This window comes from Ochotona princeps, chromosome 30 (genome assembly GCF_030435755.1).
Source record: "Ochotona princeps isolate mOchPri1 chromosome 30, mOchPri1.hap1, whole genome shotgun sequence".
Taxonomy (NCBI): domain Eukaryota; kingdom Metazoa; phylum Chordata; class Mammalia; order Lagomorpha; family Ochotonidae; genus Ochotona; species Ochotona princeps.
The window spans coordinates 651,056-677,154 of record NC_080861.1 but is presented as its reverse complement, the minus strand read 5'-3'; the positions used below and the strand labels follow the sequence as shown (position 1 = coordinate 677,154).

The 26,099-nt window shown below is 49.9% G+C and overlaps 1 protein-coding gene across 1 annotated transcript in view; it reads left to right on the top strand.

The window, feature by feature from the left end:
- Positions 1–26,099, top strand: part of CLSTN2 (calsyntenin 2) — a 435,481-nt gene that overhangs the window by 375,195 nt on the left and 34,187 nt on the right. Inside the window, exons 7-8 of the mRNA XM_004588347.2 lie at positions 1,997–2,245; positions 10,452–10,573. Coding sequence (XP_004588404.2) covers positions 1,997–2,245; positions 10,452–10,573 — 371 coding nt within the window. The remainder of the gene's footprint in view (positions 1–1,996; positions 2,246–10,451; positions 10,574–26,099) is intronic.

Here is a 26,099-nt window from a genome sequence, read left to right as displayed (position 1 = left end):
TAATCCCACCATCTTTAGCATTAACCCATTAACAATGAAAGGAAGACAGTGGGGATTTAAATTTCCCCAGGAGCTTGAGGAACTAAATGCAATTCAAGCCCTAACATCTCCTTTCTCGGCCTCCTGACTTCTGGAGGCCTCTCCCAGGGTGAAGTCCTTACAGAGTAAAGAGCCTCTGGACTGTGAGGCTGCGTACTTCCTGCAAAGCATAGTTTTACATTACAAGTCAGCAGAGTAGACCTGCTGACCTGCTCCAAGGCAAGAAAGAAAGCTAGCAGGGTTGAACATTTTCAAAGAAGTGTGTTGGTTTCCCATATTGTGCCTCCCCGAAGGATTTTCCAACACTGTTCCAACTACAAGAGATTTTTCATGGTGGCTGACTTGAAACCCAACCCCTGAGGTGAGATGAGGTTCTGATATATGGAAGTCAAAAATTCAGTGATCCTAGACAAATGGCAGGTAATACACACAACCACCGTCCATTAAACCTTTCAGAGTTTATGAATGATTGGGTAGCCCCATGCTGAGAGGGCTGTGCACTCAGCCCCCAGCTCAGAGCCCTCCTTAAGCTCCCTGGGTTTTTTCCTCTCTTTAAAAGATGTATTTACTTATTTGAAAGTCAGAGTTATGGGAGAAGAGCGGGAGAGAGAGATCTTCCATCCCCTGGTGACTCTCCAGATGGCTACCACAATAGGCACGTCCATAAAGGGTCTTCCACAGGGGTGGCAGGGGCCCACGCACCTGGGCTATCTGCTGCTGTTTCCAGGCCATCAGCATAGAGCTGGATCAGAAGACTAGCAGCTGGGACATGAACCAATCACCCTACTCACATGGAATGTGGCATCTCAGGCTGTGTCTTTACCCGTTATACCACGACACGGGCCTCTGGAATCCCTGTTGCTTACTGCGTGAACACAGCAAGAAGCTCCTGGTGCTCCTGCTTCCCTGAGCAGCCACGCCCAGCTTCTGAATGGAACAGGGGATGTAAGCTGTGCTGTATTTGAGCCTGTGGGGGAAGCAGTGGAGGCCCAGGACTCCTGTGGGCCAGCCAGAATTATTAGCCACCCCACCCCTGGGATTCTAATATGTCAGCCTGCCCATGGCCCTTCCTCTGCTTCAGGCTGAGTGCTGTACCTTGGCCCCGGGTGACTGCTACTATCGCAGAAACGATAGTGATGATGACGATGGTAGCATGCACTCTCCATGTGGCAAGCAGTCTACGGCCAGCTCCGGTGTATTCGCTCATTCAGCCCTCACAGCGCCGTAGGAAGAGGAAGCCAGAGTCAGAAAACTCAGGCAACTGGCTCACAGTCACACGCTAGCGAGCCTTGCTGCCCTGTGTCACGTTCACACCAGCATTCTCCACCACTGGACATTTAATCTTAACAATGGTTATAGAAATGTGTGCTGAGTGTGAAGTGGCTCATATGCCTTTTCATGGGATCAGGATCTAGGATCCTGACACAGCCCTGTTCCTCAGTCACAGCCCTGATGACAGCCTTGTCACCATGTTGACCCCAAGCTCCTTCAGGTCTGGAGCTGTGTCTGATTCACTTTCATATGGCCAGCATTCTCAGGGGCTGTTAGCACAGATTGATGCTTATTAAACTGATTTCAGGTGAGTGGATGAAAGATGCTTGAATTGAATTTGGGCATCCAGATCAAAACTTGGCTTTCTCCAGGAACCTTCCCTGCTAATAAATGCCCCAGGACTCTCCCCTTCCCTAAACTCCTCCCACACCTCTTCCTTATAGTATAGTTCATTGCATCCTGCTGTGTTCCATGCAGTGCTTTTGTATATAACTTACTGAGGCTTCCCCAAGCAGACCATAAGCAACTCAGGGACTGGGATGGTATGCGTGATGTTTCTTTCCCCAAGTCTCCAAGCCTATGCTGGGCCCCAGCCTCCAGATAAGCTCGCTCAGTGTTACATCCTGATCTGGGGGCAGGTAACAGAGAAATGACTGTTTCTCTCTGTGTCCTCTGCCAATAACAGGAGCCTCCTCTGGCATCATTGACCTCCTGCCGTCCCCCAGTGCTGCCACCAACTGGACTGCAGGGCTGCTGGTGGACAGCAGTGAGATGATCTTCAAGTTTGATGGCAGGCAGGGCGCCAAGATTCCTGATGGGATTGTGCCCAAAAACCTGACAGATCAATTCACCATCACCATGTGGATGAGACACGGCCCTAGCCCCGGTGTGCGAGCCGAGAAGGAAACCATCCTCTGCAACTCAGATAAGACCGGTGAGTCTCCAGCCAGGCACCCTGGGTCGGCCGGCGGGGTAGAGGCGGGAGTCTCCAGCCAGGCACCCTGGGTCGGCCGGCAGGGTAGAGGCGGGAGTCTCCAGCCAGGCACCCTGGGTCGGCCGGCGGGGTAGAGGTGGGAGTCTCCAGCCAGGCACCCTGGGTCGGCCGGCAGGGTAGTGGCATAGCACTGCAGGGTATGGAGAAAAGCCGCAGCATGAGAGCGGCCCTGCAGATATATCCTGAGCATCGGGGAGAGCAAGAGCCCAGAGGGTGCAGAAGGGGAGGCACAGATGCAAAGAACGTAGAAGAGAAAGGGAGAGATCTTCATTCTGCTGGTTCACTGCCTAGGTTGTCGCAGTGTCCTGGGCTGGGCCAGACTGAAGCCAGGACCTCAAACTCCATCTGGGTCTCTACCTGGTGATGGTGTTTAGAGACAGGTCTCTCTACCTGCCTATGGCATCTACCTGGTGATGGGTCTCTACCTCGTGACAGTCTACCTGGTGACGGGTCTCTACCTCGTGACAGTCTACCTGGTGACGGGTCTCTACTTGGTGATGGTCATTGAAGCCCTTGGGCTGTCATCTGCTGCCTTGCCAGGTGAATTGGCAGTGAGCTGGACAGGAAGTAGGGAAGCCAGGACTGGAACTAATGTAATGACATGGATGCTGGTATTGTAAGCCATGACTTAGCACATTGTGACACAAGATTGGGAACTGGTGGTTTTCAAACCAGGTTCCTCAGAATCCCAGTGAACCCAGAAGAACCTCAGGGCTGCTATGAGTGAGGTGATGATGAGGGGGGAAGCTTCACTCTTCCTTGAAGCAGAGAGCCTCATCTGTAACAGGTGGTAAGGAACACTTCTACAAGCCATCTGAATGAAGGGCTGACTTAAAATACAAGTTGGAAAATCCCTCTCATAGGTAATCATGAACCTTAGTAGATGCTTATTGCATGTCGAGTGTTTATACAAGTCACAGTGTGATGGTTTAAATGCTCCTTAACTTACTAGTCATGTGATCTTGGGCTCATTGTCAGCCTCTAGGTCTCACTTTCCATGTGTAAAATGGGCCATACAGTATTATCTACCTCTTAGGGGTTTTATGAAGATTGAATGTGTTGATGTATGTATGGAGTGCTCAGGACAGTGCTTGGAGCAGAGAAAATACACCTGGTGTTAGCTGTTGCTGTTCCAAATGGTTTTTGCATTTGTTCAACTTTATGGAAGTATTATTGCCTTTCGCATGCTAAGGGTAAGCAGAAATCACTGAGTGCTCAAATAACTTGTCACAAATAGTTATACAGCCAGTAGATTTCAAAATTTGAACAGCAACTTGGATCCAATGAAATTTGAATTCTTTGTACACACACACACACACATTGAGGTCAGAGGCAAGGTTGACAGCTCTGATTCTAGTCCCCCATTCCCCATGCTGTGAACTACCCGAGTCAAAACACCCCGACCCCATCATCACCAAAGCAGCTGTCATTAAGAAGTCCTTGCAGAAGCAGGACTCAGCTTGACCACTCCTTCAGTGGCTTGGGAAGTTCTAAAACCAACAAACAAAAACTCATTGAGCCTCAATTTCCCCATTTGCAAAGGGGGGACAACACAAACATGGAATACAACATGAAACCACTCAGCCACATCTGACAACCAGTGTTCAGCTGTTGTGATCCTTGTTAGTCTGGGTTTGTTCCCGCTAGCTGGTGCTGCAGGAACTCCCACACTGCCCGTCCACTGATCTTCACTTACGATGTTCATCTATTTTCTGGATGTAGAAATGGAGGTGGACTTGCCTGGCTTTCCCCCTGCCCATGACTGAGCTGCATAGGCCTCAGGGCTGAGGGCTGGCTTTCCCCCTGCCCATGACTGAGCTGCGTAGGCTCCAGGGCTGAGGGCTGGCTTTCCTCTCAGACCTGCATGAGGTGGCACTGGGTTCAGAACCATGCTCAGCAATCAAGAGTCTGGGGTACACGGTGGGCTGCTCCTGCCATGCTGTTTGAGCCGCAGCTCAGGAATGTGCAGAGGCAGAGAGCCGAGCTGGGATGAGTGGCTGCAGGCACACCAGCCAAAAGGTTTGCATAACGAGAAATTCAAGAGTAAGTTATTTTGGTGCAAAAAAGATACATTTGAAATCCACGCATAGTTTTCTCATATTATGCATGTCCATGAATTTTTGAAGGCCCACAGATAGAGCCTTGTGAGATGTGGCAAGCACACCCAGGAGGGAGGAGAGACAGACACATGTTCCTGCCTACAGAGGAGGCCCTGCACTGTGGCAGGTGGAGGGACTGGCCCAGGACAGCACAGCCACTTACCAAGAACCTGGATTCCTCGGGCGGCATGCTCCCAGCCCAGACCACAGCCCCAGCAGTTCTTGTTAGAATAAGTGAGTGCATGGGTAGCAGTGTGTGGACGCCAACCCCCAGCATCCCCATCTCAAGGAGCCAGAGTCTCAGGGGGTTCTCTTGCGCAGCCATGGCCAGCAACCCTGCCTTCACCTGCGAGACCTCCTGTCCTCTCAGCAAATCCGTCAATGGGCATTCAAGCTCCCATGGTCAGCAAGGCCTGCTGTTGTGTAAAATAACACTTGACAAATTAATTCATGATCAGCTCAGAGGAGATGAGAAGATTTTTTTCTAACTTCTCAGACTTAAAATCTGTATCTACCTAGCTCCTTATCCTAAATGAAAACAAAAATGTCAAAAATAAATTAAAACTTAGTTCAGAATTTTTTATGTCAAAAATCTTTCAAGTTATATAAAAGCAACATATGTTTATAGCAGAAATGTGAAAACACAGAAGAATATAAAAAAGAGGATTATAAACCACCTTAAATCCTAACACTTGGGGACAAGCTGTCTCATAACGTTTTGCACATTTCATTGAGATGCTATTTTTATTGCCATACATATGTAGAAAATGCTTACAGTTTTCAATATATTTTTATAATACACGTGATGCTATTATCTGTCTCTGTTATGTAACTATATCCAGATAATTTTTCTATGAGATAAAATATTCTTTAAAAATGTGAATTATATAGCAGTATAAAATTCTGCCATATGGATTTATCATACTTCATTTAACTTGCTCCTTTTTGTTAAATATTTAGATTATCTCCTTTGAAATACAAATAAAACTGTGCTGTAGTGAGCATTCTGGCCCGTGCCTTTGGGGCATTCCTGATTCTTTCCTGACCAGAAGTGGAATTACTGAGTCTAAGAATATAAATGTTAGGAAAGCTATTAATGTAAATTGTCAAATCACCCTTCATAAGATCACAATAATTGCTGTTTGCCACACTAAGTAAAGCTTATTAATGCACATTCATTATGAAGTAATTTATAAATAGCTGTATATCAGAACTGACTAGTCAGCAAAGGCTGATTGCAGGAGAGAGAACAAGAGAGCAAGTAAGAGATTACCACTGCCACCAACCAAAAACGAAACTCTTGGAGGCTGCTTCTCCATCACAGTGTTCCCTCTGGCCCTGACAGAGCCCTCCTGTGCAGCTACACTTTGTCCATGCAGAGGCCGCAGGCCACCATGACACGTGGGGCTGCCATCTTTAACCACAGGGCATCGTGGTACGTGGGCTGCCATCTTTAACCACGGGGCATCGTGGTACGTGGGCTGCCATCTTTAGCCACAGGGCATCATGGCACGTGGGCTGCCATCTTTTTTTTTTTTTTTTTTTTTTTGGTTTTAGTCCGTGTTTTATTTATTTTTTTTTATAATCTATTTTATTGTGTTGTTGACAATCTTTACATAGTTAATTACAGTTAAAGACAGAAAAAGAAAAGAAAAAGAAAAGAAAAAAAGAAAAAAAAAAAGGTTCAGGGGGATAGGGAAGTGGGTAATACTATTATGTCCACATTGTTTCCATCTTGTATCTGAGGTAAAGGGGGATATTGAGGGGGAAGCCCCACCCGGTTTCCCGCCCACCCCGAGTCCCGGATGTGGGGCATGCTCTGAGATATGTGCTCGAGTGGTGTTAATAGTTCTCCGGTTATGAATCGCTGCCAGTTTCGCTCGATGAGGTCGTCCACTGATTGATATGGTCCATCATAAAGTCTCCGTTTGCCCCATATATCGCTGCCAACATATAGCTGAGATGAATGATTGATCTGCTCTGTCTTCTGTCTTTACCACGGGGCATCGTGGCACATGGGCTGCCATCTTTAACCACGGGGAAAAAAAGAGTTGAACACAGAATATTGTGTTAGGACAGAAAATGGTGGATCTCACCTCTAATCAAGTTTCATTGGCCAGAAAGTGGTCCTAGTGTCCCAGCTAGGCTCAGGGGAGGCGGTGAATGGGCGTCACTGTGTCCAGGAGCAGGATCACAGGGTTTGGGGGTCTGGTGTGCAGCCCTGGGCCGACTCCATCCTCACCTCCCAGGTTGAGCCTTTCCTCTTTCTGCTGCTTTTTCTGATGGCTGCTCATCACCTGTCTTCTCTCAGTAATCCCCTTTGAGCTACAGCTGCCATTCCTGCTGGGCTGTCTTTAGGCTAGTTCTTATGTTTCATTGAGAACAGTGACTGATACGTGGTCTCCGAGGCATTAGCCATGACCCTGAATGCCTTTATGAGAGAGAGAGAGAGAGAGAGAAAGAGAGAGGAGAGAGGTCAACCTTGTCCAGATATCAACAGCAGGCAAGGTGACAGTGCCAGCTTAGTAGAATGCTCTAGAACATTCTAGAACAGCCTCCTGCCTGAAAGGGAAACCGTGTTCTTGCACCCCCAGACAGACCTAGCAAAGTCACTCGGAAGGCATGAGATTGTCTGCTCTCGGGAAGAAGGTAAGCCTCACTCCATACTGGTGTCAAAGCAGATCCCCAGATAATGTCTCCAGGAGTTTAAGATCCAGGAAAGCTGGGACCTGGCTTGTCCAGAGTGTCTAAAGTCAAGGGGCTTAGGGTTGCACCCATGGGAGAGAAAGACGGGGAAGTTAGGAGAGCAGATTTTGTAACTATCTGGCAAGAAGACTTAAGTGGTTTCCCTCTTGTCCTTGGGGGCCAAATGGACATCCAGAACTGAGCTACAGGCCAAAGGCTGCCTGCCCTGTGAGTCCAGAAGTGAATGAGGGCATGGGCAGAACACTGAATGTGGGCATGGGAAGGAGCTGAGGGGCATCAGGAAAGTTCAACTGGAATGGAGAGGCAGGGACCCCCAAAGTGGGGTGGAGTCAACATGGAGGACGGGCATTCCTCCATGGACTCAGAGCAGAGCCATCCTCCCTGGGGAGGCAGTGAGGCAGTGAGAACCTCAAGTCTCTGCACAGCCTCCCCACAAACCAATCTTTATACTCCTGAAAGAGCCTCTATGTAGACACCTGCCAGGAGAGAGGGGTTACAGCAGCCGCTGGAAAATCACCAGACCTTCTGTCTGCCTTCCCCACCTCTTACCTAGGAGCCAACGGGGGCTGGGGAGATGAGGGGTAAGACAAGAAGAACAGAAACATAGGTCTCCCCGGCCACTGAGCCATGAATCCAGGCTGAGAGGAGGATGGGTTACATCTTGCAACTGGTTGAGATGTCTGAAGTGTGACCTGGATGTACCTCTCTGAGGCTTACCCTGCCATCTAAAGTGACTGGAAGGCTTTTGGATCTGCCAGGGATGTAGACAAAGAAAAGGAAAAAAGCTTCCCTGAAGAATGCCTAAGGGCAGTTGACTCCTGAACGTGTGGTGCCAGTGTGCACTGGGCACACCAGGTGCCTGCAGTGCACATGAGGCAGGGAGAGACGGACCACCAAGCTAGAGGCTGTGTACAAACATCTTGCAAAGATCTGTTCTTTCCTGCTCCACATCTCCAGCCTTTCTTGTCTCTAATTAAACACAAAAGGCAAGAACTCTTTCTACAGGGAGGTACCTCAAAAATTCACAGGGAAATTGAATTACAAAATAATTTGAATGCAAAAAAAAAGGAAGCACATGTCAAGCTTTTCATAATATGCAATTTCCATGAACTTTGGAATTGTTTTAGAGACAGGGAAGGGAGGCTCTTCATCCTCTGGTTCACTCCCTGAATGGCCATAACAACCAGAGCTGAAACAGCCAGAACCAGGAGGTGCAACTGATACTTCCGTGTGGGCTGCAGGGACCCAGGCATCATCTGCTGCTTTCCCAGGTGTGTTAGCTGGGAGCAGGGTTGGAAGCAGAGCTGCTCAAGTCGAACGGCAGCTCTGACAAAGGATGCCTGACCTAACCCATCTGCACCACAACACCAGCGTTGCCCCCTCCCCGTAATTTCTTCTTCTTTTTTTTTTTTTAGAAAAAGAGAGTATTTATTTAGTTGAAAGTCAAAGTTACAAAAAAGAGAGGGAGAGACAGACAGAAAGAGGTTTTCCATCTGCTGGCTCTTTCCCCAGATGGCTACAGGAGCAAGGACTGAGCCAAAGCCAGGAGCCCAGGAATTCTATCCAGGCAGCCCACATGGGTGGAAGGGGCCCGAGCACTTGGTCCATCTTCTGCTGCTATCTCCAGGCCATTGGCAGGGAGATGGACTGCAAGTGGAGTAGGCAGGGCTCCAACCAGTGGCCATATGGAATACTGGCATTGCAAATGATGACTGTATCCTCTGTGCCGCAACACCGGCCTGCCCTTCTGTTTCCTTAACAGCTACCAATAGAAACTATAGGGAGCCAGAAGGACAGAAGCACTTAGCAAAATCCGATGACCCTCCTGGGGTGTGCCTGAGACCCACACTTGGCAACCAGTGGTCTCCTACCTGCCACTCCTTAGTGAGATCCTTATGTGAAAGCAGCCTCTGCTCGCCCTGGCTGCACTGCCATCATCGCGAGGTGAGGAGATTGTTCTCCTAATAGCAAACAGCTCCCGAGCATCTGTTCTGGGCAGATGCTTTCCACGCATCTCCTCCTTGTACCAATTAAAATGCTCTCAGCTACAATGGATGGGAAGTCCAGGTCAAGCTGATGTCAGACGTAGCACAGGCTGTCTATGGCCCCTTTCCCTGCAGGTTCTCAGCTCTGCACCTACAGGGTGTCGATGTCCTATTAGCACGTAGGCTGCAGCAGCTCCTGGCCACCACTACATGGTGCACCTTTCAGAAGGGAAACGAATTCTCTTCCAATTGCTGTTTTCTCAGAGGCAGAGAGAGGGGGTTCTTTCTGAACTGTTTAGAGAAACTCACATTATTGCCCTGAACTAACTCACATGCCAGGTCCCAGTTGGAGCCCCGTGAGGCAGAAGCATGGTGGGCATAAAACCCAGACCAAACCCTGTGGCAAGTGACGGGCCAGAGCCTGCTAAGCCCAGCCCTGGAAGTGGATCAGTGTCGGCAAGGGTGTGCATGGTCTCCCATCCTTGGGGCACATTTTGTGGTACAAGTGAGGACATTGAGGCTAGATAATTCTCCCCACCTTCACTCGAAGACTCAGTTCAGCTCAAAATCTGACTCTCAAATGCATGTTCTTCCCATTGTACATGGTCACCTCCTAACCTGACACACACAGAGCATGCTCCTGGTGGATTTCTGGGTGCCTGCTCTGAGGGCAGCTCCCTATCTGCCAGTTGACAGATGTAGGGGCAGGGATCCAAGGGGAGTCTGGCTGGCCAAGCAGGAAAGGCAGTTTGTAAGCTTAGGTGCAGGATGGGAGAGGTGGGAGGGTTCATTCATGACTTTGGAGAGTCACAGAATCTCACTCTGGGGAAGCAGTGTGCCCCCCTCTCCCCTCTCCCTCTGCCCCCCAACACCTTCCCAGCGGCTGATAAGGTGGCTGCGCCTCTGAACAGATTCGGTAGGGAGAAGAGAGGAGCTCCGTGGCCGATCGTCAAGCTTGATGAAATAAAAGCCAGCATTCTAGGAGAACCCGCTGTGTCCAAGGAGCACACAGCAGCTGGTGGTGCTGGCAGAAGGCCCCTGACCCTCCTGCAAATGCCGGCAATGCTAACAGCAAAAATGAGCTTGTTAACCTAGATGCTATTCTAATGCTGGGTTGATGCAACCACTGAGCTCAAGTTGGCTAATACTTAAAGCCCCACAGATTCTCATGGTTGTGCTTGCTCTAGTCTTCCTTGTCTGACTCAGGGAGCTCTGTGTTCTGGAGCCTTCCAGTGCGAACTAGAATGGCTGTGGCTTTGTCCTCTGAGCTGGGCTGCTTGATGGAGTAGGCTGACTCCTCCACAGGGGCCGACGTGGAGGGTCTCTCACCTGCCAATCCTTCCTTCTGCTTTTCAGAAATGAACCGGCACCATTATGCCCTGTACGTACACAACTGCCGTCTCGTCTTCCTGTTACGCAAGGACTTCGACCAGGCCGACACCTTCCGCCCTGCAGAGTTCCACTGGAAGCTGGACCAGGTAAGGCTCTCGCCAACACCTGCCTCTGCCCGTGCCTTTGCAGGAGATGGAGGGCCAGTGTGTGTGTGGGCGGGGGGAGCGGTTTGCCCCCATGGTGACAGCTGCAAATAGGCACCCCAAGATTCTAATCATTTACCAGTTTGTGGACCAGTCAGCTCAAGGGACTCACAGCATCTCCAAGTCAAGGTGGCAATTGTATCCTTAAAGCCTGTTGGAGAAGGGGAGGGCCACAGTTCTCAGCTGGGACACTATACGGGAGAAGACACCCCTGCCTGTCTGTGTCAGCTCACATGCCACTGGCTGTCCTGACGCCCAGGCCAGTGTTGGGATCTCTGTGGGTCTTTATCCCTTGCATACGCTGTGGCCACCCTCCACTGCCTGGTGACACTGAGTGATGGTGGACTTGGCTTTTGGTGACACGAGGTTGAGGGTAGAGACCCAGTGGTTGTGAAATAAGCCATGGCAGCAGTGTGGCAGGCCACACCTGTGAGCTTCATAACTTGTCACATTGTCAACAATGTGTCCAGCGTCTGGAAGTGTCTGTTCCCCAGGACTGTGCAGCCTTGGGCGCTGACCTTTCTAGGAGTGGACAGGACACCAGAAGGTAGACTTCGCTTAGATTCAAAAGAGGCCAGGAATTCTTTTTAAGAGATTTCTAACGATCCAGAGCTCAGCCCAGTCTCAGCAAATGCAGGCATTTGGAGCACTTAGGAAGTGCGTCAGTGGACAGGGAGCTCTGCTGTCCATCTCCCAGATAAGTAAGTGAATCCAGTGCTGGGGAGGCTGTGTGACAGCAGCCAGGGCTGCCCAGCGTGGAGCGGGGAGGACACCGGGTCCCTGAGCTGAGGACCCTCAGGCTCCTCGTCCTGCAAAACCCACTGTCTGCAGTCCCTGCCTCCCGCCGGAGCTGAAGGGGTCACCATCTCACCCCTTCCCTCTTTTCATTGCTGCTCCTCTGTCCCCTTCTGGCCCCCACTGTGGCTGATGGCAGCCCTGAGCGACAGCTTCCCCCTTCACCCTCATAGAAGACCACCCAGGGGCTCTTTAAAGCAAAGAAGCATTGTTGGGCTTTCTCAACTGTTCACCTCCTGGCAGCATGGCAGGAGCCAGGGTGTCACGCTGATGGGAAAGAGAGCTGTTTAACCTGCTCTCCGTACACCCCATCTCACTGTATCCAGGGCCCCAGCGAAGATGGACATCTGGCTTTGTGTGAGCTAGGATTGCTGGGTCTCGCAGTAGTAGGCAAGTCTTGACCTCTTGTTTATGTGATTTCTCTGCAAATTCTCAGCCAGGTCTTAAAGTGCCAGATGAGACACTTGAAAACAGAGAATCTGAATGGAAGGGAGTTAAAACAAAGTCCATAAGGTGAGGGGTGCTTGTATTAGAATACAACTGAATGGGTAGTTTATTCTAGATGCCCTGCAGCCGCTTCTGACATGGAATTGAGGGAGTAGTTTGCGTTATTCATGCAGGGAGGAGTCTTGCAGTTCTAAAACCTGTTCCTACAGCAGTGGGATTTCATCAGTGCCCTCCCTCCCACCCCCATCTCACTGACAGTCAAAGGGGCCCAGGCTGTGCCAGGCACACTCCCAGATGTGCCCTCTTGGGAGGAGCATGCCCTTTTGAATTTGGGTCCCAACCATATAATTTTGGTGAACATGAATTATGTTCTAAATACCCTGTCTATTATATTAGCGGTTAGTGTTTCAGTGTGTGCCTGGGAAGGGGGACACAATGCGATCCTTGACGTAATACAACTGAAGAAATATAACATGGAGAGCTCACCTGGACAGCTGCCCTTCCTGTGACCAAAGCCACAGTGTGGAGGGTGAGGAAGCCTCAAGGACTCCCGTGCTGGTGATCAGATAGTATTTATGGGACAGCCTCAATTTCCTCCTTCTCCTCACTCAGCAACCTGTTAGAGAGAACCTTACCAAGGATGTTCATCACTTGGTGCCCAGAATGGACATGCTTGCTAAGGCCCCCTACTCCGGGCAGCCAGCCTCACTCACTCCTTATCTCCACATTCTCCAATGCAAAACTCCATCCTGGTGCTCACTGTGCAGGTGGCCCAGTGCTCACTGTGCAGGTGGTCCAGTGCTCACTGTGCAGGTGGTCCAGTGCTCACTGTGCAGGTGGCCCAGTGCTCACTGTGCAGGTGGCCCAGTGCTCACTGTGCAGGTGGTCCAGTGCTCACTGTGCAGGTGGTCCAGTGCTCACTGTGCAGGTGGCCCAGTGCTCACTGTGCAGATGGCCCAGTGCTCACTGTGCAGGTGGTCCAGTGCTCACTGTGGAGGTGGCCCAGTGCTCACTGTGCAGGTGGCCCAGTGCTCACTGTGCAGGTGGTCCAGTGCTCACTGTGCAGGTGGTCCAGTGCTCACTGTGCAGGTGGCCCAGTGCTCACTGTGCAGGTGGTCCAGTGCTCACTGTGCAGGTGGCCCAGTGCTCACTGTGCAGGTGGCCCAGTGCTCACTGTGCAGGTGCTCCAGTGCTCATTGTGGAGGTGGCCCAGTGCTCACTGTGCAGGTGGCCCAGTGCTCACTGTGCAGGTGGTCCAGTGCTCACTGTGCAGGTGGTCCAGTGCTCACTGTGAAGGTGGCCCAGTGCTCACTGTGCAGGTGGCCCAGTGCTCACTGTGCAGGTGGCCCAGTGCTCACTGTGCAGGTGGTCCAGTGCTCACTGTGCAGGTGGTCCAGTGCTCACTGTGCAGGTGGCCCAGTGCTCATTGTGGAGGTGGCCCAGTGCTCACTGTGGAGGTGGCCGAGCGCTCAATGTGCAGGTGGCCCAGTGCTCACTGTGCAGGTGGCCCAGTGCTCACTGTGGAGGTGGCCGAGCGCTCAATGTGCAGGTGGCCCAGTGCTCACTGTGCAGGTGGCCCAGTGCTCACTGTGCAGGTGGCCCAGTGCTCATTGTGGAGGTGGCCCCATCCTGGTGCTCACTGTGCAGGTGGCCCAGTGCTCACTGTGCAGGTGGTCCAGTGCTCACTGTGCAGGTGGCCCAGTGCTCACTGTGCAGGTTGCCCAGTGCTCACTGTGCAGGTGGTCCAGTGCTCACTGTGCAGGTGGCCCAGTGCTCACTGTGGAGGTGGCCCAGTGCTCACTGTGCAGGTGGCCCAGTGCTCACTGTGCAGGTGGTCCAGTGCTCACTGTGCAGGTGGCCCAGTGCTCATTGTGCAGGTGGTCCAGTGCTCACTGTGCAGGTGGCCCAGTGCTCATTGTGAAGTTTGCCCAGTGCTCATTGTGGAGTTGGCCCCATCCTGGTGCTCATTGTGCAGGTGGTCCAGTGCTCACTGTGCAGGTGGTCCAGTGCTCACTGTGCAGGTGGTCCAGTGCTCATTGTGGAGGTGGCCCAGTGCTCACTGTGCAGGTGGCCCAGTGCTCACTGTGCAGGTGTTCCAGTGCTCATTGTGGAGGTGGCCCAGTGCTCATTGTGGAGGTGGCCGAGTGCTCACTGTGCAGATGGCCCAGTGCTCATTGTGGAGGTGGCCCCATCCTGGTACTCACTGTGGAGGTACTCACTGTGCAGGTGGCCCAGTGCTCACTGTGCAGGTGGTCCAGTGCTCACTGTGGAGGTGGCCCAGTGCTCACTGTGCAGGTGGTCCAGTGCTCACTGTGCAGGTGGTCCAGTGCTCACTGCGCAGGTGGTCCAGTGCTCACTGTGCAGGTGGTCCAGTTCTCACTGTGCAGGTGGCCCAATGCTCATTGTGGAGGTGGCCGAGTGCTCATTGTGGAGTTGGCCCAGTGCTCATTGTGGAGGTGGCCCCATCCTGGTGCTCATTGTGCAGATGGCCCAGTGCTCACTGTGCAGGTGGCCCAGTGCTCACTGTGCAGGTCGCTGTCCATTCATCCTGCCTGTCTTCTCATGCTGCTCTGAGCATCAGCAGGGCATGAGTTCGTAGTGCAGCTGTGAGCATGTGGTGAACGTGACTGATGGAACGTGCCCAGGGAAGGTCTGTCTGACAGTGCATGATGTTGAAATCAAGACAGAAGGAGAAAGGAAAAGCCCAGAGATCTTTTCAGTCTTCCCAGTGATCAGTGGGCCTTTTGAGTCCCTTGATTGCACAGTTTAAAGTTTGCCAGGCTTTACTCTTTGGATCTCAGTCTTGTCTAGTGTTTGCTCTTGATATCTTATTTCAGAGATGCAGTTGGAGTTACCACTGGGGATCTGCTCCTGTGTGCCTATGGTAGGGCCTGCTCCTGTGTGCCTATGGTAGGGCCTGCTCCTGTGTGCCTATGGTAGGGCCTGCTCCTGTGTGCCTATGGTAGGGCCTGCTCCTGTGTGCCTATGGTAGGGCCTGCTCCTGTGTGCTGGTAGGGCCTCAAGCCTAATGTATTATGTGTGTTCAAGCCCCTGGCCCTCCTTAGGAATTCTCGGCTTTGTGCCTTATGGGAACTCATTTATTTCTTCAATTGTTGCCTATTTTGAGGACACACACACACAAAGAAGATGAAAAGAGAGAGACAGAGTGCCATCTCTACGATGGACCTGGGTTCTGCCACTGAATTGGGGCCGCTGCTCTCTGCAAGTTTCCCTGACATGGATCACACAGATCACTTACAGTCTGCAGTAGGTGCTGGGACAGACAGCAGGGGCAGCGGGGGGCATCTGTGGAGGCCCATACAGGGGCAGCTGACACGAATGTGGACTAGGAAGGAAGTTACAGTCCCTGCAGTAGGTGCTGGGACAGAAGGCAGGGGCAGCATGGGGCATCTGTGGAAGCCCCTACAGGGACACCTGACACGAATGGACTAGGAAGGGAAGGGTCGGTCATCTGCACAGGGCAAGGAGCTCTGTGGCCCAGGGCCAGGCAGCCAAGAGGTCAAAGCCATGGGCAGGAGGGGAGGCTTCACCAGGATGTCAATGTAGAGCAGCAAAAATAAATCACATCCCAAGAGGCGTTTCCTACAGGTTGTTGAGTTGATTCTTGATCCCCGTAGAAGTGGGAGACTTCTTGAATCTTTTGTTACCCAAGAGGAGGCTTACTGTGCTAGGGATGGACAGAAGTCAAGCGTGCTAGTAAGGCGTTCATCCCCACACGTCAGGCTTAAACAAACATAACTCCTGCCAGGCCATTCCATGTGTCCATGGCAGGAACTGTGTTGGGTCAGACTCTCCCACTCCCTGTTGGCACAGCCAGAGCAGAGGCAGGTGTGCTTGCACAGCTGGCTCCTGGTGGGTATCCAGAGCAGGGCCTGATGCCCAGCTCTAAGCAATGTGACGAGGGAGTGGAGCAGCTGCCCTCTGGGCACTGTGTGCTTTAAGTCCCGTAGCCTTTCCCAAGGTGACTAACGTCCAGATCAATCCATTAGCAGGCAACTACAGGATATGCCTCTGAAACCCCAATGACTTTTACAGAGTGAACCTAACAATGAACAGATGTCATTGTCAAGGCGTTCTTACTTAGGGCCCACTCACACATGTTCCTCAAGTCTGTATTTCATCATGTACAAACAGCTCAAAGCAGAGAAGCAGGCCCAGGCGTCCGTGTACACAGGAGAGGTGTGTCCATGTGCAAGCCCTCCTGGTTTGCATGTTATTTGAATATGGTTGAGTCGGTGTTGTAAACGCTAATGATGCTCCCTTCAGAACTGCTGGACTTGGAGGCAAACGTGATGCTTCCCTCCAGGACTCTCACAGGGATGGCAAGGGACCCAAGTACATGGGCCATTTTCCTCCATTTTCCCAAGTGCATCAGCAGAGAGGTGGAGGAAGTGGAACAGCTGGAGGTTGAAAAAATACTTATATGGGATGTCAGGATCACAAGCAGTGGCTTAATGCACTGTGCTGCAACCCTGGCCCAACTTGATAGTTCTTAGCTATGCCACCTCACCTGTGCACCTGTGGGTCCCGGTAAACTTGCAATTTTCTGTTGTGCTTCACAAAAGAAGTGTTTGCATGTGTGAGACGCCAAGGATCTTGTCATGAAGACAGCATTCTGGACCCAGTGTAATGACTGGGTCTGTAGAAGACGGGAAAGCAAGGCGTCAGAGACAGAGAAGGAGATGGGAAGGTGGAAGTGGAGTTCAGGGGAGTGGGAGGCCACAGACCAAGGACAGTGACAGTCTCCATGGGCTCAGCAAGGGAGGGAGCTTGATTCCTGACTGCAGAAGGAACGTGGCCCTGCTGGTTTCCTGATTGGAATCCGCTGAAGCTCATTTCAGATTTGACCTCCAAAAGCGGCAGGTGATAAATCTGTGTTGTTTGAACCCCCGAAGTCGGTGGTAATTTGTTAAAGCAACAATGCAAGCTCCTGCATCACTCTTGGTCTCGGGGGCCCTGGGCCTGCCTGTGCTCCTGAAGGAAGCTTCCCCCTTCTCCCCCATGTGCTGCTGCAGTGACGGGGCTCCACTGTTCCTAAGGGCCACAGACTTCCCTCTGCCACAGGTCTCCCAGGAGCCCCTCTCCACACAGCTTCATCTGTCACAGGAGGCAGGCAGGAATGTCCCGTTCTCAGCTGTGCTTGCTGCTGGAAATGCTGACCCAGGCCGAGAAAACCTTTTTCTTGACTAAGACTCCCTTGTAAGCTTACCAGTTGGCCAGGTTGATCTGACAACGGGTACTTCAGAAAATGCCTGCTCCCTTCAGCTGGACAGTTCCCCAGGCAGGGCACAGCACAGGGCACTGCTGCAGGGGCTCCCCCGGGCGTCAGGAACCTGCCTGGTCGGCATGAGCACAGTCCCACAGTGCTGCAGCACTCCGGCCCCAGCAGTACCTCTGCCCTGTGGGGGTCTAGGGCAGCACGTTCTTGCTGGTTCATGTCCCAGCTGCTCCACTTCTGATCTGGCTTATGACCTGGAAAAGCAGTGAAACATGGCCAAGTCCTTGGGACCCTGCACCCAAGATGAGCAACTGGGCAGGCGCTCCTCACTTGACAACAGCCCAGCTTCAGCCATTGCAGCCATTTTGGGGGGTGAACCAACAGACGGAAGATCTGTCTCTCCTTTCTGTGAATCTGCCTTCCGATAAAAATACATAAAAATCTTTAAAAAGAAAAAAGTAAGGAACTGATTTTCCATGGTTTTCTTGAATATCTGTCATTCCTCAGAGGGTGTTCTCTCATTTTTCTTCTGAAGCGCCATTGTCAAAGGAAAACAGGAACCAAGAGCTGCAGGATGTCTCTCTGCTCCTTGCTCCGTCTTCCTGGCTCCCCCTGGCTTCCCCGCCTTCTCTTCCCTGCATGAAGCCTGGCTGCACACCTGCTAAATGGCAGGAAAGGTGCTAATGATCCTGTGCTCCTCCCTGTGCTGCCAGGGTTCACCCCCTCCTTCCCCTGGTCCCCAGAAATCATTGTTTGTGTTTTAGCCTGTGCATCTGCCCACAGGCAAGGAGCTCCAGTTTCCAGGAGACATACCCTAATGCATATTTAAAATCAGTGTTAAAAAGGAGGAAATACTGTCAACATTAAGAGAAATGTTGTTTTGCAGTTAAAAAGGAGAAACTAATGTCAACACAATTAAGAGGCTTTATAATCCCAGTAACCTTTTCAGCAGTGAAATAAGACACTGGAGCCTTGGGATGGTCCCGATGGAAGCAGCCTGGATACAGTCACTGTGCCAGTTGTGCCATGCTCCCACCTTACCAGGCTCTTCTGGGCATTGGTGCCAGTGGGATGAGAGGGAGGTAGCTTGCTATGAAAACCAAATGTTTGCTTCTATTATATGAGAGAGATTTTTCTTTGTCACCTTCAAACTGTGGAAAGACAGGAAGTTAGCAAAAGCTGACTCCCAATACAAAATGAAGAATCCTTAGACACAGGTCCCTGTGGAGTGCGGAGGGGACTTGGAACTGGCGTACTTCAGTTCTGACTTGTGCCAGGTGCTTTCTGTCCATTCTAATCCAGAGCTTGCCATTTGGGCGTATCCCCTGGGTGAATGGATGAGCAATGTGAGACATGGTGAAGTGCTCTCCTCAGGCTTCATCTAAGATCAGAGCCTTTCACCTGTACGCCCTCCGAGGAGGTGGTGGTGTCATCCTTGGGAGAATGTGCAGCCTTAGCGAGTATCCAAGGTAGCGGGACTGACCCACTGTCCAAGCAATGCCTCATTCCCAGATGGGGCCGGATGTCCATCCACGAGCAGAGGCCATGCTCAGGTCATCAGGAGTCACATGTGTGCACTTTTGAAGCCAAAAATGAACCTGCTGTAGTGGCATGGGGTGGAGAGCAAGACAGGGCTGACTTCCCAGGGCCAACTACTCCTTGAAGGAAGACCTGAACAGCAATAACTGGGAGGCCCAGCTGTGAGATTGATTTGCCCTATCTTCCCTGCTTCCTCCCGATCTCCTACTAGTCATCTGTTTCCATCCTTAAAGCCTAAACATGCAAATATTGCTGCACTTACTGCTCATTAGTTTAGCTAAAGGAAGTACCCTTTAATTATGCCTCTAAATAATGAACCTCCTCCATCACCTTGACAATCAGTGCATATTTAGAAGAACGCAAGGCCTCATTATGGTGCTTGGAGTATGGTGTCTTTCTTGAGGCAGTGGAAATGGGAGCCATACAGCCTTGTGGCTGTATAACTTCTGTGACCTGGAGTGTTGCTGTCCTGCAGTGAATGACTTGGTGGTCAATAGCCAAAGTTTATTAACAGCACCAGACTTGTAAAGAAGTTTGTCACGTAGGCATCCAGGGAGGTGGGGCTTGAGCCATTTATATCTCAACAGCAAGGTACAGTTCCCCAAAACACAGCTAGTTCCTCTAGCAGGTTCTTTATCTAAACCTGTGAACCAGGATGGATCCTGCTCATTCATCTCCTCACCAATTGCTCCTGGCGCCTTCAGGGGAGAGTCAACTGGCTATGTCGCCCACAAGAGCAAGGATTCTGAATGTCCTTCTGTACTGGAGTGCTAGAATGGTAAAAAAAAAAAAAAAAAAAAAAAAAGAGCAGCATTCAGTGTGAGGGGACACAGGACACCAGCCTGATATGAGAGGTTGTGGTGCACCAGTCCCTATACTCTTGGTTTGCATGGGAAGCTGCTAAAAGATTCAGGAGAGGATGATTAACCTACAGGTTCCATTGCCTACCTACTGCCAAAGTGTGCCTGGGTTCAGTTCCAGGTTGTGACTCTTGATTGCAGCATCGGGTCTCCTGCTGAAGTAGGCCTTGGGAAACAGCAATCATGGAAACGATGGCTTGGGTAACTGACTCCTGCCATCCACACAGGAGATCTAGGGTCAGTGCCCAGCTCCCAGTTCAGTCAATGTGGACATTTGAAGAATCAATCAGAAGAAGTGTGTGAGAGAGCGAGCTTGATTTTCCCCTGCTATTGAAACATACATTTTTAAAATATCTAAGTTCATTAAAAAATAGGGTTAAAGTATACATTTATTTTCAGTCAAAAAATTTTGAAATCCGTGTGTTTTTAAAAGTACATATTTTCTGTGAACTTTTTGAACATCCTTCATATGTATGCATTTCCATTTTTTTCCATCAAAATAAAGTTACCCATTAATTCCATTTCCCCAGACCTTTTGAAGTCCCTGTCATACATAAGATGCAAGCTACACAGTTATTTTTAATGTTCAGTCATAGCTCCACTTTGTAAATAGTGAAATAAAGATTCTGAAAGATTAATTTGCCAAAACTTTTGGACCAACGGCATCACTTTCCAAAGCTCTGTATTACCTTCCATTATGTTTCCATCTGTGGAAAGATTTACAAAGCTTCATATAAATAGGTATCTACCAAGTCTTCTTCATACTCCTTCATTGTCTGACTCCAGAAGAAATTCACAGAAACACTTCTCTAGCATACAGTATCCACTGCCATGTGTGTCCAGACCACACTCTGTGAGCCCTTCTGCATCCCCAGGATACAGTATCCACTGCCATGTGTGGCTGGACCACACTCTGTGAGCCCTTCCACATCCCCAGGATACAGTATCCACTGCCATGTGTGGCCGGACCACACTCTGTGAGCCCTTCCGCATCCTCAGGATACAGCCCCATGTGTCCCAGGCAGCATCCTGCAACAGCCTACCAAAAGGCTGTATCCTTGATCAAGACTTTTCCTGTAACTCTCTCTCCAACAGAGAGTTGGCCTCACCTCCAGGAAGGGAGCAGAAGACTTTTATTGTGACATTTTTCATTCTTAATTCCATTGATTTGTTCGCTGGTTCATTTACCACACTACACTGGAATTTTAAGTCTTTGCACCTCTTTACACTTTAACAAAGTGTGTAACACAAAGGTACGCTCCATAAATGTTTCTTAGTTTTTAAAAATTATCTGCATGGCAGAATATGGTCTTTGATATCACATTTCCATGATTGTGAGGCTGTGACAACAGAACATGTGGCCCATGGAAATGTTTCATGGAGCTAGCACACACAGTCTCACACACTCACTCATGCATAGATAGATGTGTGAAGGCTGCTGGAGGATAGATAGTATATAGAAAGATAGAGAGATGGGTAGTATGTAGCTAGAGAGCTGGACAGGTAGCATATAGAGTGGTGAATAGATAAAATATAGAATGAAATGAACAACACCTGGTAAGATAGATGGCAGATAAGTATACATGTCAGATGCACAGATAACAGAGAGATACATGTAAGTAGATTGTCAATAGCTACATAACTGATGGACATCTAGATTCAGAGATGATAGGTAGGTAGGTAGGTTAATACATAGGTAGATGACCCTTTAATAGATAAACACATAGATGGACTGAACGCACTGCAGTGTTACACTGAACACATGCATTGATATTAGCAACTGCACCGTATAGGCTCTGGGCTGCTGGGAACAGGGCGTGGAGCGGCTAACGAGCCCTGACAGGTGGGAACTGGGCGTGGGTGGAGTGGTGAACAGACCCTTGACAGTTCTTTACTCTCAACATTTGGGGTGTGGTCTCAAAATACAATTTCCTGAGAAATAGCTGGGACCAAACATGGACATGTGCATCTCAGAGCTTGTTGTCTTTACAAAGGAAATCCTGGGACTCAGCAACATTTTGAACCACCACCAAGCATGAGCAAATAGCAAATCCACACAAGGAAAGTCTGTGGTCCATGTGTGCTGGTTCTCTAACAGGTGGATTGTAAGGAAAGTGATGGAAGAGGAAAGTGTAGATTTAAAAGGACTTCATAAACACAACAACGTGTTGTTTTAATGTACTAAATTATAGTGTCTGAGGATGGAAAGGTATAGGTGCTGAGAATGATGAACATCCTGTTGGCAGAACGGGGTGCTTGTGGTGGGAGTAGGGTGCAGGGAAGGGACTTTCAAGTAGCTGCTAAGATTCCAATTCTGCACCTGTTCTGTGTGGCCTGCTGTGTCTTGCTTATATCGCAATTTAAAAAATAACTTAAATGAAGCAGTCAACATGTGCTCAGAGTTCCTGTGAACTGGAGGCTGGCAGGTGCTATGGCAAAGAGTGAGGCTGAGTCCTGTCCCCAAAGGGAAGGGGGAGGTAACTGAAATGCCAGGATTAGGGCTGGAAGAGGGTGAATGTGAGAGACTGGCTAGAAAGGGTCACCCAGTGAGCTTGGACAGAACAGCCGGGACAGCCCTAACTCCTTTTAAACACCCCCAGAGCCAGCCCATGGCTTTCACAGTCTGGGGGAGCACAGAGGCAGCCCATGGCTTTCACAGTCTGGGGGAGCACAGAGGCAAGCACATGGCTTTCACAGTCTGGGGGAGCACAGAGGCAGCCCATGGCTTTCACAGTCTGGGGGAGCACAGAGGCAAGCCCATGGCTTTCACAGTCTGGGGGAGCACAGAGGCAGCCCATGGCTTTCACAGTCTGGGGGAGCACAGAGGCAGCCCATGGCTTTCACAGTCTGGGGGAGCACAGAGGCAAGCCCACCTGGGGTACAGGCAGACGCAGACTGCACTTTCCTGTGCGCTTTTCACATCATCTCCATTCCTTCCAGCCAACCGTCAGTATCCTGCTATCGGATGCAGGGTGGCTGTGACTTAGAAAGGTTGAAAGCCAACTGGCCCTCGATCAGCTAGCCAGGAAACAGGAAATGTGAGGTTCAAACCAAGTCTAGACCCCTTTGCCAAAGAAGTTGCGAATCAGGGGCCCCTGCCAGGCACAGGCAGCTTGGTCTTACAGGAATGAGCAGCCCTAGAGGGAAATTAAAGAGGTTGGCAACAGAAAAGCACAAATTATCATTTTTAAAGTATAATTTTTATCAAGTAGAACAGCAGGGCTAATTATATTTTTGTCTTTGATTTAATGAGAATACCAGGTGTTGGCAAGGATGCATTACAAATAGGCTGTAAGTGTGAATTGGGGCAAGTGTGAATTGGCACAGACTTGCATGATGCACCCAAAGGCGGCAGCCTCTTGCCTGGGGGACAAAGGAGTCTTTGCAGTCAGAGCCCCCAGGAGAGGATGGCTGCTGTGCAGGGAAGCATTTAGCCGCACGAGGACAGTGGTATGCGTGCAAGCAAGAGGAGGGCTACACGCTGGCAGTAGGAGCTTGGCGATGTTCTCTACCCCAACATCTCTAAAATGGGTTATTCAAGCAGTAAGTACACCTAAAGTATGTGATGTGCCAGAACATCACTAAGCTAGGTTGTCTTGCCCTGTCCTTTCTGCTTTGTTGTAGCAGACACTGGAGGTCCCAGCTTAAGCAGTCTTGATCTTTCTGAAGGATTTTGGGATATAGGGCTCTATGGGAACTCGAGCCTGTGCCCTTTGGTGTGCCTGGTTGTGAATGGTAGCCTGATTTAGAGATCAAATAGAGAAGCTAGTAACTCTATGTAATTACTGAAGTACAGTTCTTCATACAGTCATGTGTCCATCATTGCAGGCTCTGGACTGTGTGTTGTGCAGGCTCTCAGTTGTACCAGTAGGATTCTTGCACTTGTGCCATCTTGGCTGTGGGCATTCTGTTCTCCAAGCAGCATCACTGAACATGGACAGCATCACTTGCTTGGTAACCAAGGTATTTATGCTGTACTTGCAAAGCCCACTTACAGCTGTGCCTCAGTGCCCTGGCAGTGCACCTGGGAAGACGCAGGTCACCCAAGCACTCAGCTCCCTAGCACCCATGAGGGAGGTGTGCATGGAGCCAAGCCAAGGAGCTCTTGGCTTCAGACTAGCCCGACTCTGACGTTTGTGGTTATTTGGGGAATAACCAGCAGTTAACAGGTCTCTTTTTCTTTCATTCTTTCCTTTTGTCTCTGTCATTCTGTCTTTCCAGAAATAAATCTTCAGAAGTAAAAAAGTCCCCCAGTGTTAGCATTTATCGCCAGACACAGTAAGTTACGCAGGAGACGTTTATTTCAGCAAGGGAGGTGGCTGTGGCAAGAACAGGGAGTAGAGAGATAGGCAGTGGGGAAAGAGGGAGTCGGACGGACCCGGAGACAGCCCGGGACCAGTTCCACATGGCACGGTGACCCAGGAGGGGCGTGCCTGCCAGGGTGTGCAGCACCAGGCTCTTACACATCCTGGGTGTGGGGGTTGGGGAGGTGGCAGCTCCTCAGTTTGCACATGGCTGTGACATGTCATCATGACTGCCAGGGTGTGCAGCACTGGGCTCTTACACATCCTAGGTGTGGGGGATGGGGAGGTGGCAGCTCCTCAGTTTGCACATGGTTGTGGTTGTGACATGTCATCATGGCAGGTGTTGATCTTCTGCACAGACTTGGAATTTGAAACTTTTCTAGAGCTTAACCCTGGCAAGAACAGCATTGAGGCTAGTGGAGCTCTCCTGTTGTTGGTGGCCGGGGGCGGAAGGGAGGCAGGGATAAGAGAACACTGAGTCTCGGTGGGCTGCCTGGTGTTCCAAGGTTACCAAGGAGAAGCCAAGCTGGTGAGACCCTCTCATTGCATCCCTTGACTCTGGTGACTGACTACATTTCTGCATTGCATGTGAAAAGAGCTGATCTAGGGAGAATGGAGCAGCACTCAGAGAGCCTGTCCAATCCACACAATGTTAACATGATCTGAACCTCTTGCAAGGCTTTTGTCTCCAACACCCTGAGGGTTTTTTTATTTGTGTGGTAAAACATAACCATTCCCTAAAAGTCTTCAGAAACTGCATTGCACATCACAACCGGTTGCAGCATTCATTTTTTTCTTTCATGTCTGTGTGTCTTGCCAGCGTGACCCCCTCTAGCCTTTCTTTCACTGAGTTGGCTTAACTCGATGATTTTTCCAAAACCTTTTCCAGGGTCCCTACACTCTGCCTTGTCTAGACACGTTCCTGGACCCTGTGTCATCCTCACCCCAGGTGTGCTAATGTGGCTTTCATCTCTGGAGCAATAGGTCATAGGTCATGAACACTCACACAGAGCCAGTGAATGACCTTGGGGACCTTTGCTATACCCAATAATGTGAAAAGAGAGATATTAGGAAACCATGAAGGGACTTCTTACAACTTCAGTTGTGACCCATCTGTTCAGATATATGAAAACAAGTATAACCTGCACCTTACAGCATGATTTCATAGCTGGGAAATGGTTTAAATTTCTTTTAAGTCGGTTTATTTAAGTAAAAGTGAGTTGATTTATATATAAATATTAAGGAAGTGATAGTAGAAAAGACATGTAGATTTACTCACTTACATAACAAATACTTCCTTACCTTGCTTACATTGGCCTGCATGCTGGGAATAAGAGCGAACAGAGTAGATCAAAACCCTGGAGAAACAGTGACGAAAGAAGGTATCCACATGGTTCATAGACGCATGAAAAAGCATTCAACTTCATTAGACGGGGGGAAATGCAAGCTTTAAAGCCACAGTAGACTGCACTAAACATGCATCAATATGCCTTAAAATTATATAGACATTTTTAAGAAGACAAGATCAAGATTGGATAGAAAAGTAGAGCAAGCAGAAGTCTTACACATGGCTTGTGAATTCAGGCTGATATGGCCACTCTGAGAAATTAGATCATGATATCTACCAGGGTGAGCTCAATAGTTTGTTCTTTGTCACCTACCCAGCACACACTCTCACACTCTCACACACACACACACACACACACACAAGTTCATTGAGACATGTACAATGTGTTTGTGATGGGGAATGGGCTGGTCTCTAGTACTAATTAGCTATGCTAAAACCTATTGATTATGAAGTGTCCTATAAAATGGGGAGTCATGCCGTCCCTGTCCTTGAGAAGGGTGCCTGCCTTGCGCTGAAATCAGCTTTTCTGAGTGTGTACCATGTTCTGGAATTCATGTGGGGCCTAGAAGAGAGACAACCTTTACTTTCTTGGGAAAACACAAGAATCCTAGGTCCTATGCTTGTGGCTCAAGGAAATCTGGTTGATTTCCAGTATTTGATGCCATTGGTTCCTTTGTGAGAGCAAGAGCCATGTCTGTCCTATTTCCTTATCACGCCAGAATAGAGTGGTGTCCAGTAGCAGTACTCATGTGATGGGCTCAGTCAACATAATCTGGGCAGCTGGATGTGTGCACATGCAGACAGGTACTGGGTGCATTCCCAGATAGACATAGGGAGAAGGAGGGATGAGCGGATGGAAGGTTGGATGGTAGATGGGTGCGTGGATATGTGGATGTATAGAAATACAGGGATGGATGCACGCATGGGTGAGTTAATA